Here is a 17,822-nt window from a genome sequence, read left to right as displayed (position 1 = left end):
ACGATCCAGTGATTGACATCATAAGAATCAATCTATACAATCGGGAACCGATGACGTCAACGAATTCAGCGAGCCTGACCACCCGTCCGTTACCTCTTATGACATGCATGAATTGAACGCATCTTCATGGTTCACTGAACTTCGACGTTTATCAGCGAACAGAAATACCCACCTTTCATTGTAGCACACCTCCAGCCTCCCCTCCCACGACCTGGCACCGTCCACCAGTCGTATGTCACCAGGGGCCTGGTAAGGAAAGAAAACAATTCTGATTATGCCTCATAATAATTCTTTTATTTCTTTGTGAGGCATTTTAATGTCTTGTTTTACAACGGTACAAGGGATCTGGATCGAAACGTCGCACTCACGAAAAGATGACATGTTAGAACCATAACTGCGAGCCCTGACCACACGATCCTGTTAGTCGCATCTTACGACAAGCGTTGGTTGCTGAAGACCATTTCTAATCCGGATCTACTCGGGTTTAGTCACATTAGCCATTCGTCACCACTCGCCCCTTTCCCTAACTTCCAAGTAGGTATTCGGCTTGTCCGGGAATAGCACGATATATTATATTAGCCCATAAATGGTGCTACCTCTCTGAGATAACTATGACACAATGTAATATGCTTGAACTATCCCAATGGCGGCATTGTTTATTTATTTTTGTATATATCAGTTCATTTTCTTTCCAGTGTAATCACAGTGCAGGGCAATTTAGAGATAACTACATACACGAAATATATAGTTTCATACGACCTTTCTAATAAAAAGATCTATTAAAGTCGGTTTAAATTAATAATCATTTTTCTTTTTCTTTTTTGATCTTTGTCTGGCAAGTTGCATCTTTTATAAGGCTGAAATTAATAGATTGTTGGAGAACGTAAACCTAAATATAATAGCATAATATTTCCGATTTATATCAATTGTTTGGTCGAACTGGAAAGAATGGTTTTCGACCTTTGTACCCGTGTAATTAACATGATAACTGAATACAGTCACATTTACCTGTGATGAGTGTGAGGGAATTGTATTTCAAGCAGCTTTTAGGAATATTATTACGGCAGTGGATACCAGAGATGATTTCCACTTAGTAGCCATCTGGAGAATCGAACCCGGGTTTTTTGCGTGACGAGCGAACACTGTAACTACTAAGCTACCCTAAAACCAAAGTTATTGTAAACACTGTAAGCAGGTGTCTCAAATAATCCAACATTGTATCGGTACTATATGTGCTGTTACAAAGTCTAGTTTTCTTGGCGGTGCTGTGAGAACGATCGCGTGTCTCAGCCTTTGGTGATAAAACCCAACAATGATAATGGTACCACACTACGACAGGAAGTGACCGAGCCTGATTGTATTGATGACATGAGATTGAACACAGTCTACACTATGCCAGATGTAGGTCCTGCTATCGTGCACTTGATTTATTCATTCATATGTTTAAGCGTGACAATGATAGTTACAGTAAATCACAACCTTACAAAACCACTCAGGTCATCTTATTCACTTATTCCCCATGTTACTGAACATTCATGCAGCTGGAAGAAACCCAAAGTTCTCCAGGTTTGGACCAACCAGCTTTATGAACATTAGTCGATTTAACCATCAAAGATTTAACCTGTTTCTAACTTTTGTCTTTACAGAGTTTTGAACAGAAATTCCCCTCTCACATGGGGCTGATGATACAGGAATAATGAGGGCAATTTCAGGAAACCACAAAATCTGGGTATTTCTGCTCAAAATCATTGATTAGAAGTCTGACAAAATTATTAAAACTGAGTACACCTTTATAAAATCTAGCAAAATGCTTCAATTGTAGAAAAGTGCCAAGAACCCCGCCCCTTTTAACACATTAATGATAATGCTCACACGATGTATTCAGATGGTCAGTGCCACATCTGTTCAGTCTGGTGTTATCACTTGGGCAACTTGAGGGATGTATAATAGCATCAAAACATTCCAGGAACACTTTTCAGGAAATCTGTCATTTAGTCTTTGGTGGAGACTTGTTAGGTAGATGATAGGTATGATAAAACCTGTCCCTCACTGACTGGTTATCCATAATGTCAACATCACAGAAGTTAGAGATCTCTGGATAGGCACTGGCACATTACCAATATTTGCTAGAACAGTTACTGAATTCACTTTAACTGAGCCATTTCTCATTGACTCGAAATAAATCTAAGACTAACAGACTGTTGGCTAGCACTTTCAACCAACCGTCTTCTTTGCCAGCTTTTCTTCTTAAAGAGATAAAGCAATAGCTTCATGGTAGTTAAAGACCATCTTGACCGCTGTCTCAATTGACAACCACGAAAATAGGCTCAGTAATTTGTTTCGCTTTGCCATACTAAAGTGTCTGAAGTTTACTTGTAACTAATAAATGAATCAATAAAAAAATGTAAAGACTATGGATCATGCTGTGGTATTGCTGACAATGCTCGATGCCTTTAGCCGCTCGTGAAACGGCAAGGTTCAGATGATACGCTACTCAATGCATTTGCTCTAAATGATCATTCCTGACCTTCAGTGTCGTTCCAAGACCATTCAATCTGCCGGTCACTACAGCAGCCCCAGCGGTGCGTAGTCAATACAATAAAGAGAGGTTGTCATCAGAAACAATCTTGTGAGAAACTGTATCAGAGCAGTTTCAGTCTCAGAATCAGTGGCATTAGTGATGTGCTCGTTTCCTAAAATGCTCCACAAGTTTCATCAATGCGAATAAATTTCACGTAGATTGCAAGTTTTTTCGTCCAACATGATACCCAATAGTCACTTTGATTTATGTTTTCTATCAAATCCTCAACAGATCTAGACACTCCTCAAAGTCATTGATTATTAATTCTGTGCCCTTTTATAGTAATGATCACATTTTACAGCATTTTTTAAAGTTAATAAAATCAGTGAAAACGTCTGCAGCAATGTCCCATTTCACCTTTAAATAGACAGTTCTTAACTGTTTTCTGTAACACTGCAGTTTTTCCCTCCGTGATGTTTATATATCTTCCCGAGGGATCAGTGAACATCGTATTTAGCTTACCGAACACCTCAGTGTTAATTTGGAAATTGTTTAAGCACATGTATCAGGTCGCTAGATTTTGCAGACAAGAAGCACAGATGTAGAGTTCTCCTTCCATCGATCTGCATTCACAAAACATCGGTAATTTCTGTACATCATACGTGATTCAATGTTATTCGAGATAAAGAGTTACTACCACGAAATATCAAATGGGTTCGGCCTCCCCAGCCGGGTTCAAATAGAATCACCCTTTACCTCTCTTGGAGCAGAGCAAAATACACCACACGAACCAACTCGTAATTTGTTAAGCTCGCGCATCCCTACTGTAACATATTTTTGACAGTACATAATTCGAATATAGTATGACCAGATATAATTAGGAATTTTAGTATTTCTATCATGTGCATGGTTTTATTAAAAAGAGACAACTCCTTTAATCCTTTGTAATTAGTTTCTTCAGAGTTACCCTCCTGTGTGCACTTGCGAGCAGACGACATTTTCAGTGATTCTCAGTATGGATGATTTGAAGAAGATGAAGTTGATTTTAGAGTACCATAACAAGGACATCAGATCAGATAAAGTGATTTCAAGTAGAACAGGCATCCCTTTGTCCACTGTTTATCGTGTTTTGAAAAATATTTCAAATGGATATGGCCTGGGAGGCACAGGTAGGCTCAGAAAATAGACTGTCGGTGACAGGATTCTTGACATGATTGATAGAGGTACTGTAACTGTCTGTAAGGAGACAGTTAGAACTGAGCTGCATGCAGTATAAAGGCAGATTGGTCGAGAAATTCACCGATCATAAAATCTCAACAAAAGGAGTGAAGGTTGAAACTGGTGCTTACAGCACAGAAACTTTAACTGGGACAGTGTGATTTTCTCAGATGAAAGTTCTGTGTAGCTTCTTCCTAATACACTGAAATTCTGGACCAAACAAGCTGAAAAACCTTTGTATCAGTGCCCAAAGTACAGTCCGAAAATTTACGTGTGGGGGTGGCTTATCAGTGTTAGTGGCAATGGGCAAAGGGAAGATGAACAGTGAGCGTTACACAGATATTCTCGAGGGACACTTACTTCCATCTGCTCACGTGTTCTATCAAAATCTTTTGGATTTTCCAGCAGAGCAACGACCCGAAACATCGTTCAAAGCATTCATAGACCTGGTTTCGGACCCAAAATATGACATTATTAGACTGGCCAAGCAATAGCCCTAACCTAAATCCAACAAAAAATGCTTGGGGATATATGCAGTAAGAAAATCAGACAAATAATGCATTGGTAACGCTTTGGTTGCATTCAACGATCAGAGATTGTGACATTGTACATATGACGTTGATACAGACACTCCCCCCACCCACCCCCTCCAGATAAAGAGTGACTACCACGAAGTATCAATTGAGTTCTGCATTCTCCACGGGATACATAGAAATGTTACTTGCTTATAAGCGGGGGCGTCACGATATGGCTGAAACATTGCCGATGTGACGTTAAATATTAACCCACTATAAGCGGGGTACATTGAAAATAACAGAAGGGCCTTATAGAAAATGACATTTATGTGTGAGATAAGATCACGCTTGATCCATCCACCATTCATTCATTCATTTATTCGTTCATTCATTCGTTCGTTCATTCATTCATTCATCTCGCGACAAATACTGGAAAGTACATGCCTTGCGCAATAAACTCCCTGAAACCAAGTAGGACAGGAACAGTTGAATATCAGGGTGTGGGGTATTTCCATACATGTACCCTTGTTTCTACATACATAATCTGTGCATGTGGCTTGCATGTAACAAGCCACACGCAGGTGCTCGGTGGACTCGCAGTCGTGAGTGCCCCAAGCACTGTGTACGCAGTCTTGCAGCGCAGCTTCCTGTCCTGTACAACTGACGTCGTCCAATAAGAAATCCACAGGCCACGTGACCGAGGAAAACGTCGCATTGAGGGGTGAGTAGCCGAGCTGTCGACACGCAACAGCAGCGGCGTTGGCGTTGAATTCATCGTCGCAAACTCCACCCCATCTGTAAAACAAGGTTGTGGATATATAGTTTTTTTGTGCAGTTTTTGTTTGCTTCTACAAAGAAACAATATTCCACTTATGTGGAGGCGGTATATTAATAATCGCGTGTGGATCCAGTGATTGACATCATAATATTCGATCTACGCAGTTGGGAACCGATGACATGTGTCCACCACGTAAGCGAGCCTGACCACCCGTTAGTAACATCTTACGACAAGCATGAGTTGCTGAACACCAATTCTAACCCGGATCATCGCGGATTTACTGAACTTCGACGTTTATCAGAGAACAGTAATACCCACCCTGCATTGTAACACACCTCCAGCCTCCCTTCCCCCAACCGGGCACCGTCCACCAGGCGAATGTTCCCCGTGGTCTGTTCAGGAAGAAAAATATATGTGAATATGTCTTCATAATAATTCTTTGATTTTTTTTTGAGTGTCGTCTTAAAGTCTTGCTTACATCGGTACAAGAATCTGCATTGACGCGCCACACAATTCCTTCATTTCCTCACACTCTTAGATAAAACTAGTTTTACAAATCCATTTACATGTAATTTACTTGTTTCAGACATTCGTTTCATTGTTATGTAACGCCGATTCAGCAATGGTCCAGCTATATAACGTCTGCCTGTAAATAATCCAGACTGGACCAGACAATCCAGTGATCAAAATCGTGAGCATGGATATACACAATTGGAATACGATGACTTGTGTCAGCCATATGAGCAGCCCTGACCACCTAATCCCGTTAGTCGCATCTTACAAAACATGTTGGTTGCTGGAGACCTTTTCTAATCCGGATCTACTCGGGTTTAGTCATATTAGCCATTCGTCACCACTCGCCCCTTTCCCTAACCTCCAGGAAGGTATTCGACATGTCACGGAAGAGCACGAGTTGGCCTCGAATATATTAAACCCTAAAAGCTGCTACCTCCTTATTATATGCTTGAACAATAGTAATGGCGGCATTATTGTGGAATTATTTTTGTATATATTAGTTCTTTTTTCTTTCCAATGTAATCATAATGCAGGGCACTTTTGACATGACTACATACAAGAAATGGTTTCATACGACACTTCTGATAAAAAAAAAATATATATAACAATCAGTTTAAAATCTCTTTGTTTTGTCTTCTCTGATGTTTGTCTGGCAAGTTTTATATACTGTTTTATGAGGCTGAAATTAATAATAGATATTTGGAGGACATAAGTCTAAATACAATAGCATGATATTTTCTGTTTCATATTAATTGTTTGTTAGAACAGAAAAGAGTGGTCTTCGAAATACTGTACCCGAGTAATTAACATGATCACTTTTGTGAATGGATCTTTTTGTCAAAATCTCTTTTGTTATTCGTTTCAATGTGTAAGTGTGACAGTGATAGTTACCGTAAATCACAACCTACAAAACCACTTTCACTTATTCTTCATTATACTGAACACTCTTGCAGCTTTAGGAAAGTCAAAGTTCTCCATGGTTGGACCAACTAACTAGACCAACATTAGTCTATTCAACCTTTCAGAATTTAATCTGCCCCCTCTCATTTGGGGCAGATGATACAGGAATAATGAGGGCAATCTGAGGATATCACAAAATCTGGGTATTACTGCTCAAAATCATTGATTAGAAGGTTGATAAAATTATTAAAACTCAGTACACCTATATAAGACCAAGCAAAATGTTTCAATTGTAGAAGGTTGCCAAGCAATCTGCCCCTTAACACACTCAATGTATTCAGCTGGTCAGTGCCATATCTGTTCAGACTGGTATATTATCACCTGTACATGTGTGCCTGGAAGAATTTATAATAGTATCAAAACACATCAACAGGTTTAATTCATCTTCAAGAAATCAAATCTGTCATCTAGTTTCTGGTGCAAAATTGTTGGGTAGAGATCTCTGATTTAAAACCTGTCCGTCACTGGCCGGTTATCCATAATGTCAACACTAGAGAAGTTACAGATTTCTGGCCAGGCACTGGCACATTACCAATATTTGCTAGAACTTCATCCACTTTATTTGAGACATTTCTCACTGCTTCTAAGGCGGCCTTAGTTGAGGTATAGCTGTGTTTCAGACAGGACATGTCCCCAGAATCCTTTTGAAATGTGAGACTCAACACTCCAACCAAAGTTAGTACATCACTCACCATGATGCCATCAGTGTTTATTCTCTTGAGTTTGCCAACAAACGAGGTAGAGTCACTGATGGAGGAGTGTCCATCTTTGTCTAATGGTGCTAACATCTGCAGCCCCTCTAACCTTCAACAAGAATTAGCCCACCTCAAATCCACATTCATCACCCTCAATGACTACTCGAAACACCTAGCAGGAACCACCATCAAGAAGACCTTACAACACCCAGAACAACCTTATACTATGCGTGAACTATGCGCCGGCTGTGTAAATATTCCCTGTGCTGAATCCATCAGTCATGACTTCGGCAGACTCCTAAAGAAAACCGCCAGCGTTGACACCACTTACTCTTCTGGCAAAACCCTAAAATCTTTTTTAAAAGCCAGTGGTAAGGGAAGCAGTGATGCTACCCCTAGCCCAAGGGTGTGTGTATATAAACTGAAATGTACATGTGCCAGCATCTACACAGGTAAAACAGGCAGGCATTGGTGAAAAACTCAGACATGAAACCAGCCTTATTGTCATATGACATCAGAAATCCCAGCCGTACAATAAATTGGGATGACATCTTCATTTTGGATTTCTGCATCATCAAAGAAAATTGAGGAAAACCATCTGGTTTCATGGCTCCAAACCTGACTTTGACAGGGATCAGGGTGTTTTCCTAACGTATGTGTGGTGCATAGAATAATACCTATCAATGAATAAGTTTTCTCCCTGTTTCCATTAACCACTGTTTTCAAATATGTGTTTTTCCTATCAGTGTTTTCAATCCTATCATAAACCCTTATCTTAACCAGCGATCAAGTGCTTGGTTTCATTCAAGAGAGACAACTCCGTTAATCCTTTTCATTGGTTTATGAAGAGTTATCCCTTCGTGTACTTGCTAGCAGATGACATTTTCAATGATCCTCAGTATAGATGATTTAGAGAAAAGGAAGATTTTAGAGTATTAAAGCACAGACGTCAGATCAACTAAAGTGATAAAGTAGAACAGGCATCCCTTTGTTCATTGTTTATCGTGTTTTGATAAATATTCCAAATGGGTATGGCCTTGAACACCAGGGAGGCGCAGGCAGGCCTAGAAAATTGTTGGTGACAGAGTTTCTAAAAACAAACGAAGGAGTTTAGAAAGCTTAAGATATGATTGATAAAGGAACTGTGGCTGTCTGTAAGGAGACAATTAGAACTGAGCTGCGTGCAATGGGGAGACAGAAAAGTCGAGAAATATCATCACCGATCATGAAACCTGAATAAAAGAAGGGAAGGTTGTACTAGTGCTTACAGCAAAGAAAATTTAACTGGGACAATGTGATTTTCTCAGACGAAAGTTCTGTGAGACTGTTTCCTAATACCTGCACCAAACAAACCTGAAAAAAAACATTTGTATCAACGCCCAAAGTACAGTCCGAAAATTACCGTCTGGTCACTGCATGTGGCATTTCTCAATAGTCTCACAGTGCCTGAACCATGTTATTTCTCTATCCGCTCAACTTTTGCTGGTATAAACGCCATACATAAACTTTAAAATTGTCCACATTTGTTTCCCTAACGCAAAAATGCCCGATAACAAGCAATGCTACATCAAAATATATATTCTGTGAGACATGAAATGAAAAAAAAAATATCATGTAGTGATTATGACTGCAGAGCACAGGCAGGTATATCATAGGCGTTTTGGATCTCCGCGTAGCGATTATGAACTTGTAACAGTTGTTTGAGAAGATCAAGAGAAAACGGATAGTGCGGACGTATATGGAGAAAGTTCGAAGGATGTTACTGTATAAATACAATAGTAGAAATACAGGTTATGTTTAAGAAGTACCGCCAATCTGCCAGGGGGATTATTGTGAAACATCGCAGTATGTATCATCATAAACGGGCCAAGATAAAAGTAGATGTCATTCATCCACATATTATATCCCTTTTAACAGAGACCATATAATACACAGGACATCGTTGATACTGGTGTTGATGTTATCTGAGTATACCACAGGGATGTTGGATCTGCGTGCCCTTTGTGAAATTCGTCTTGACTGTTCTATTTATATTAACGATCCATAAACTCAGATTGCGAGTAAATATCACACAAGTAAATGTGATGTCGCATTGCTGTAAACTGCTTTCCTGTTTGGGTATCTGTCGGTTTCACGCTACAGATATGTACTCAGATTATTGGCAAAAGCAAAAGCCAGTTCGCCTCCATCACACATATATAAGGCAACTTATTAACATTTAGGATATACACTGTCATCAGTGTACTGCCATACCTAGCATACCTAGCATCAATTCCTCTATGACATAAGTGAAACATCACAGGGTTGTCATGGTAACGACAATCTGGCATACTAGGCATTGTCTTATTCTTTATTCTGCAATTATTATTGAAATCAGTTCTGACGTCAGCATGCTTGTTAAGGGAAATGAAGCTGTAAAACGAAAAGTATTCTGACCGAACCTATAGGTTTTTGTAAAAGCAAGTTTCTCGCCACCTGCTTAAAAATCCTGTTTTCATGATAAATATCTGCTAATCCGGGGCACGATTCCGACAATATCATGATCATGTGTTTGTGAATCATAAACAGTGATGTTACCTGGCGTCCATGCCGCGTCATCGACAGATGTGGACCCACGATGATTTCAATAGAGACCCTAGAGTAATGCCTAATCTCTGAATATATAATATCGATAGTAACAAAGTAAGCCATATAAACGATGATCTCATATAGAGATCCTGAACCTGAGGAAATCTAGACTTGCTTCATTTGAGCCTTTAGCATTACAGAGAGGCTTAGGCAGTAGGGAAAATACTGTGGTTCGGGGACTGGGAGACAGGTTCAGCGTCTGTTATATTAAATCTGCAGGAACATTGACCGCAGGGTTCGTGTTACAAAGTAACCATGAGGGACTTCAGTAACATTAACACCAGCTCTTAATTCGCAAGTGGCGAGCCAATGAGCAAATGAGGCTAAGGGTCTTCTATCATATTTGTAAAATATCAAGTCTAGCTATGTATAGCTGTAAGTCACTGATTGATGGAAGGCACATTTAAAACTGTCTTTGGTGAATATTATTATTACTCGCCCGTTGAAGATACTGCAGTGTAATATTTTCACTTCAATATTACACTAGTGTAATACTGCTTGACCTATGACGTCAAAATGGTTCAAAGTTGCGACGTCACAATGCTAATGTTGATGTCGCGATTTTACTAGACCTTGCTTGACTTGAAAGCTGAGTGTCCTCACACTATAGGCAATTTCGCCGCAGTTTCTGTCAATTTATGTTGGCGAGTAATAAACAGAATACTAAACTCGCTTCCGTGAAATACCATTTCACTGGCTGGAGAAAGGCTCCTTTAAAACTGCATTAGATAAAACTGGTAACCATACTGAAACCTATACTTCCTCGTGACTATGATTAAGGCATCATGGTAAAATACAAGGGTTATTTCCTTTGATTCACAGGCTTTTGGTATCAAATATTTGGAACTCTGGTCAAAAGGGATGTTATGTTGTCTGGAAATCGTGGCTTTTTTTTAGCAGGGCTTTGGTTGCATTTAACAATCAGTGATTGTTAAAATGTACTTATGGCGTTTGGAAGGATAATCTCAGCTAACTCAGATGCTTTACACCTGTTTTCCCCATCAATTATCTTTGTACATGTATTCTGTAAGAAAATACTCTAAAGAAATGGAATGGCTGGATTTGGCTACTTGAGGTAGTGACCGCAGCATTCTGATTACATTTGGTTGAGGGAGGAAAGAGTTTGGCAAGATACCAGAAAATAAACTACTAAAAAAGAAACGCATAGGTAGTATTTCCCATATACTCATTCGAATTTGAATCACTGGTGTCTAAGTAATCAGTATATCTATGGTGAACGCTGCCTGCAAACATTTCAGAGTTTGAATCCATTGTCACTGAGGACAAATCGCCCAAACGCACCAAAAACTGTTTTTCTCAATAACTGCAATAAATTATGAACGGTCACGTTATATGCTGCGACGTCCAGACGGAAGAGCATGTGCATTTCGACATCGCAACGAACGCTTCACTGCAAATTGTGTACATTAAGTGGACAGATTTGGCAGTGTCAGTGTAATTGTTTGGGCTGGCACCTCATACAGTGGCAGGACAGATCTCATTCAGGTCCGGGACAATTTGACAGCTCGACGTTACCGTGATGAGATCATCAGACCTCCTGTCCTTCTTTTCATGAACCGCCAGAACGTCAATTTTCAGCATGATAACGCTTGGCCGCATACAGCAGCAAGAATAACCAGGGATTTCCGTGCCCAAACACAACTTTCAGGTTCTTGATTGGCTCTCACGATCACCGGATCTTAACCCCATTGAACATTTGTGGGACGAATTGGATCGTCGTGTGCACTAGCGTGACCCTCAGCCACACACGCTACCTGCTCTGTTTGTGGCCTTGAGGGAAGAGTGCGAACTCATACCCAGCCACATCACTCGGAATCTGGTCCAGTCTATGGGACGCCGATGCTACGTAACCATTGACGCTAATGGTGGCCACACAAGATACTGACTGCTCTGAGACCTTGACATTGGAACACTTATCATTTGTGACGTACAGTTTCTTGCAGCATTGGACAGTTAATGTTCATTCAAGTTTTCTTCATGACTGCCCTGTATTACTGAAACTTAAGTGTATAAACAATTTAACAATTTTCAGCTATGCGTTTCTTTTTCGAGTAGTATATCTTTACCATTTAAATCGTTATCTGATGCGTGTGGAATGTGATTGAAGATTATCCCTGCACCTGACATAGATGTAGTTCTTTATGAAAATAATATATGTTCAAGACACTAAGCGTCAGTGTTATTGTGCCTATGTCGGGAATCAAACAGCGGCATTTTACCTGACAAGCGAACGCTTTGACCATAAGCATACTCCATTATTCCTTGATACTCTTAAAGAAATATACGCAGTTATCGAGCAAGTGAAGCTGCGCCGATAACGGTGTCAGTACCTGCATCGAAATGTCGCACCCAATGCAATAAAGAATTTGCCTACCCATAGAACTTGGTTTTCCTTCATGTGTAAATCTGTCAGGCAGATGATATGTAGATTTCGAACGTTTTCGATATTACCACCGGATGACCCATATATTTCCTAGCGTGGGTACATCTGTGTAATACAGTCATTTTGTGTGGTGTAAACAACGCATTTATCTCCCAAACACCTCAGTGTTAATTTTGAATTGTTTGAAGCAAGGGTATGGGATCGTAGTCATCGCTAGATTTTGCAGACGAAAAGCACAGATGTAGAGTTCTCCCTTCCATCGATCTGCGATCAAACGTGATTCAATGTCATTTGAGATAAAGAGTTACTACCACCAAGTATCAAATGAGTTCATTCCCAGCGGGGAACACAGAAATGTTATTCGCTTCTGGGCAGGGTACATTGAAAATAACAGAAGAGCCCACTGTAAATGATGTTTGTGTGACGTAAGAGAATGCTTGATCTACCATCCATCCACCATCATTCATTCATCCATTGATCTCGCGGTAAGCCAACAACTACAAGAACAGAATGCTGACGTAATAAACTGGAAATTACATGCCTTGCTCGCAATAAACTCCCCGAAACCCAGTAGGACAGGTGAATGGGAGGGTGTGGGGTATTTCCAAACATATATCCCTGTTTCTACATACATGATCTGTGCATTGACGAGAACAAGCCACATGCAAGTGCTCGGTGGTCTGACAGTTGTGAGTGCCCCAAGCATTGTGCACGCAGTCTTGCAGCGCAGCTTCCTGTCCTGTACATTTCACATCGTCCAATAAGAAATCCACAGGCCACGTGACCGAGGAAAAAGTCGCATTGAGGGGTGAGTAGCCGAGCTGTCTACATGCTACTGCAGCGGCGTTGGCGGTGAAATCGTCGTCGCAAACTCCACCCCATCTGTAAAACAAGGTTGTGAATTTTTTGCCAGTTATGCAGGTAATATTTGTTTGTTTTAAGACGCACTCAACAAATATTTCATCTATATGGCGGTGGTCTATAAATAATCGAGTGTGGATCACACGATCCAGTGATTGACATCATAATTATCGACCTACACAATTGGGAACTGCTGACATGACTGTCAACAATCCGATCCCATTAGTCGCCTCTTATGACAAGCATGAGTTGCTGAAGACACATCTTAAAGGTTCATTGAAATTCGACGTGTATCAGAGAACAGTAATACCCACCTTCCACTGTAGAACACCTCCAGCCTCCCCTCCCCTGACCAGGCACCGTCCACCAGTCGAATGTCCCCCGTGGTCTGGTTAGGAAGGAAACATGTCCTCATAACAATTCTTTTATATCTTTGAGGGGCATTTTTAAAGCATTGCTTTACAACGATAAAAGAATCTGCGTCGAAACGTCGCACTCACGAAATAAAATAAAAAAGCTTATGCTTCATGCTTTATTCAGATAAAATATTGTCTGAATATTGCTGATGTGTTTGTCGTTTCAGTTCTGATTTACATATTTATGTATGTATTTACATGAATTTACTTGTTCCAGTTATTTGTTTCATTGTTGTATAACGCTGTACTCAACAACAGTCCATCTATATAACGTCGGTCTGTCAGTAATCCAGTCTGCACCAGACAATCCAGTGATCAAAATCGTGAGCATCGAGGTATGATTGGAAGACGATGACATGGTCAGTGAGCACCCGATCCCGCTACGCGCATCTTACGACAAGCGTTGGTTTGACAATTTCTAATCCGCATCGACCTGTGTACAGTCATACTAGCCGATCGTTACCACTCGCCCGTTTTCGTGACCTCGAAGAAGGTATTCGGCTTGTCCCGGAATGGCACGAGTGAGGCTCGAATGTATTATCCCGTAAATGGTGCTACCTCTCTGAGATCACTATGACACAATGTGATATATCGCAATGGCGGTATTACCCTTCAATTGTTTGTGTATATTTCAATTCTTTTTCTTTCCAATGTAATCACAATGCAGGACAATTTTGACATGACCACATACAAGAAATACTTTGTTTTTTTGCGACGATTCATCCCTAGCATATTTATCCGTAGATATGCAATTGTTTGCATCACGGCAGCGAAAACACTTTCGTAATTCACCTTGAGTCTGTTCCTTTTTTTCTAGTCCCATACTTCTTAATTGCCCCTTCCACGCACTGGCCTCGACCTACAGACAGGTCGTGAAATGCGCATGCTCATAAAACGTTCCAAATCAAAACAAAATAAATGATTTCTTGATCATGCAAACTGCAACGGTAAGGTAATACGAATATCACCTTTACTTGATCGAAAATTTCCCTGCGTCCCTGTGCACGCGGTAATAAATTTTGTTCCGTCCGATGTCAATTTTATGAATATAGGATGCAGGAACTCCCTGAAACACTTGGACAGGAACAGTTGAATGTATGGGTGTGGGGTATTTTCATAATTGTACCCCTGTTTCTACGTACATGTACTGTGCTAGAACAAGCCACATGGAGGTGCTCGTTGGTCCCGCAGTTATGAGTGTCCCAAGCACTGTGTACGCAGTCTTGCAGCTCAGTTTCCTGTCCTGTACATCTGACGTCGTCCAATAAGAAATCAACCGGCCACGTGACAGAGGAAAACGTCGCATTGAGGGGTGAGTAGCCGAGCTGTCCACATGCGACAGCAGCGGCGTTGGCGGTGAATTCGTCATCGCAAACTCCACCCCATCTGTAGAACAAGGTTATGAAATGTTTATTCTGCAGCAATATTCTACCTATATGATGGCGGTCTATAAATAATCGAGTGTGGATCACATGATTCATTGACTGACATCATAATACGTAGTTGGGAACCCGTTAGTCACCTCTTACGACAGGCATGAGTTGCTGAACAACAATTCTAACTCGGATCTTCACGGTTCACTGAACTTCGACTTTTATCAGAGAACAGTAATACCCACCTTCCACTGTAGCACACCTCCAGCCTACCCTCCCCTGACCAGGCACCGTCCACCAGTCGAATGTCCCCCGGGGCCTGGTTAGGAAGAAAAATAATTCTCAACATGTCCTTGAAATAATTTTTCCACGTTTTTTCTTGCTTTACAACGGTACAAAAATTTGCATCGAAACGTTGCACTCATGATGTGAAAGATATTCTTATGCTGCAAGTGCAAACTACACTGCACAGTGCCTTTTCAATTATACTTTCAACACTCCTTGATGTAAGATGCGGGTGGAAGTGTTTTTTATATTTTTTTATTTTTATACTTTCTTTGATTGGTTCACGTGATTACACAGTGTAATGTACAAATCAGAGGTACATATCGATGGATGATATACAGAAATTATATCAACATTATGATAATAGACATATACAGGTTGATATAGGTGATATATGGCAGATATACAGAAACATTTCAATTCATCCAAGTACTGGAAAAAGAGGGCCCCATTTATGATTGAAATGGTCTATCTTATTATTTTTTTTTGCATATATGTTTCTCGATAAAGAATATTTCTTTTAGGGTTTTTGTAAATGAAGTCATATCAGGATGTATATTCTTAATACTACATATGTAAATGTGTCTTTCGGCTGCAAGGGTGATGTGGTTTAGTAATATAATTCGATGTAGAGTACCAAACCAAACCATATGTTTTGTAAAGTGAAATGGATGAGGGAATGAATTGTTAAGCCAAATTTGTAATTTTCTCCAAAAAGCTCGAGTCACTTGGTATTTCCTGTACACATGACAAACACTCTCATTTAAATCCTTGCAGAAAGAGCATATATTACTATCAACTCTCTTCATTTTAAGCAATTCTCTTTTAGTATAAACAGCACCTTGTAGAAATCTATATTGAAACTCTATGAGTTTTGTGTCTTGCAAACCTTTTCTGTATCCTGTAAATATTTTTCCCTAGTCAAAGTCTGTTTCCGGGAATAACAGCTGCCACCTTTTACAAACATTTGGGTATATATCATTGGAAATAAGTTTATCATAAAAAGTGCTGCATCCTTTAGGTGTTTTAATGAGACAAATATGGCAATGGTTAATATTTAGCGAGTGAAAATGTTGGTTTACTTTTTGTAAGGGTGCCATTTTAGGAATTCTGATAAAATATTGTCTGAATATTTCGATGTGATTGCTGGGGATTGTCGGTTTTGTTTACTTGTATATGTATCTATATTAAATTACTGGTTTCAGTTATTTTCAGTTATTGCAATAGTCCAGCAATATAACGTCTATCTGTAAATATTCCAGTCTGGACCATGCCAGTGATCAAAATCGATATATGCACGATATATTGTGCCGACCATACCAGCAGCCCTGACCACACAATCCCGTTCGTCGCATCTTACAACAACTGTTGGTTGCTGGAAACCACTTCTAATTCGGATCTACTCGGGTACAGTCATATTAACCATTCATCACTACTCGCCCCTTTCTGTAACCCCCAAGAAGGTATTCGGCTTGTCCCGGAAAAACACGAGCGGGCCTTGAATATATTAGCCCATAAACAGTGCTACCTCTCTGAGATTACATTGACACTAGGTAATATGCTTGAACCATCGTAATGGCGGCATTATTGTTTATTTGTTGTTGTATATTTTAATTCTTTCTTTTTTTTCTTTCCAATGTAATCATAATGCAGGGCAATTTTGACATGTCCACGTACAAGAAATAGTTTCATACGACACTTCTAATAAAACATGAAGACAAAGTCATCAATATCCCCTGCAACAGCAAAGTCAATTGTGTTGCCCTGGAAACGCAAAAAAATATTTTATTCATAAATCCAGAACTACCAAACGACACCAGTACACCACTAGGTCTATCTGTGTGTCAAGTTTGGTGTAGAAACATTGAACGGTTTTAGAGTTATGCTCCGGAAAAAAAACAAATGTGCAGGGACGGACCGACGGATGAATGCACGGACTGAGTGCATTTTAATACCCTGTTGCAGGGGATAAATATGGATTCTTAGTGGCGTATTGATGTTGAACTTTGAAAGTTTGTAAGGGGATTAGTTGCTTTTCCCTTCAAACAAATATCACACTGCATACCATAGTCAGTTTTTTTTCAGAAGCGTGTACTTCATGAACTAATCATTCTGCAATTTTCTATGTTTATTTTTTTATCAACTTTTTTGTTGATGGACCAGCATTATTTGACGAATGCTTTTAGGACGATTCATCCCCAGCGTATTTATCAGTAGACTTACAATTGTTTGCATCATGGCTGCCAAAACGCTTTCGTAAATCACCCTGATTCTGACCCTTTTGTTTTTCCGTTCCCATGCTTCTCCTCATTTCCCCTTCCACGCACTGACCTTGATCTACAGACAGGTTGTGACATGTTTGTGCCTGCTCATAAGACATTCCAAATGAAAGCGATGTTTGATGATGGGCAAACTATTTACAATTGTTTGCATCACAGTCGCCAAACAATTTTGGAAAATCACCTCGAGTCTGACCCTTTTGTTTTCCCGTTCATATGCTTCTCTTCATGTTATTCAAGAGTTACTACCACGAAGTATCAAATCACTTTGGCATTCCCAGGGGGTCCAATTGGAATCGCCCTATATCTCTCTTGGAGCACAACCAAATACACCACACGAACCAACTCGTAAGTTTTTATGTCTGCTCAGCTC

The 17,822-nt window shown here is 40.0% G+C and overlaps 1 protein-coding gene across 2 annotated transcripts in view; it reads right to left on the bottom strand.

Annotated features, from left to right (window-relative positions):
- The window catches only part of LOC137296947 (deleted in malignant brain tumors 1 protein-like), a 76,984-nt gene that overhangs the window by 29,489 nt on the left and 29,673 nt on the right, over positions 1-17,822 (bottom strand). For both annotated transcript variants that reach the window (XM_067828864.1, XM_067828863.1), the window contains 7 exons: positions 15,131-15,204; positions 14,655-14,898; positions 13,411-13,484; positions 12,868-13,117; positions 5,351-5,424; positions 4,794-5,049; positions 173-246 (listed from right to left, as the gene is read on the bottom strand). In XM_067828864.1, the coding sequence (XP_067684965.1) occupies positions 173-246; positions 4,794-5,049; positions 5,351-5,424; positions 12,868-13,117; positions 13,411-13,484; positions 14,655-14,898; positions 15,131-15,204 (1,046 nt within the window). The remainder of the gene's footprint in view (positions 1-172; positions 247-4,793; positions 5,050-5,350; positions 5,425-12,867; positions 13,118-13,410; positions 13,485-14,654; positions 14,899-15,130; positions 15,205-17,822) is intronic.

This window comes from Haliotis asinina, chromosome 9 (genome assembly GCF_037392515.1).
Source record: "Haliotis asinina isolate JCU_RB_2024 chromosome 9, JCU_Hal_asi_v2, whole genome shotgun sequence".
NCBI classification, from domain to species: domain Eukaryota; kingdom Metazoa; phylum Mollusca; class Gastropoda; order Lepetellida; family Haliotidae; genus Haliotis; species Haliotis asinina.
The sequence above is the reverse complement of the archived record's forward strand: the minus strand, read 5'-3'. Positions and strand labels throughout refer to the sequence as shown.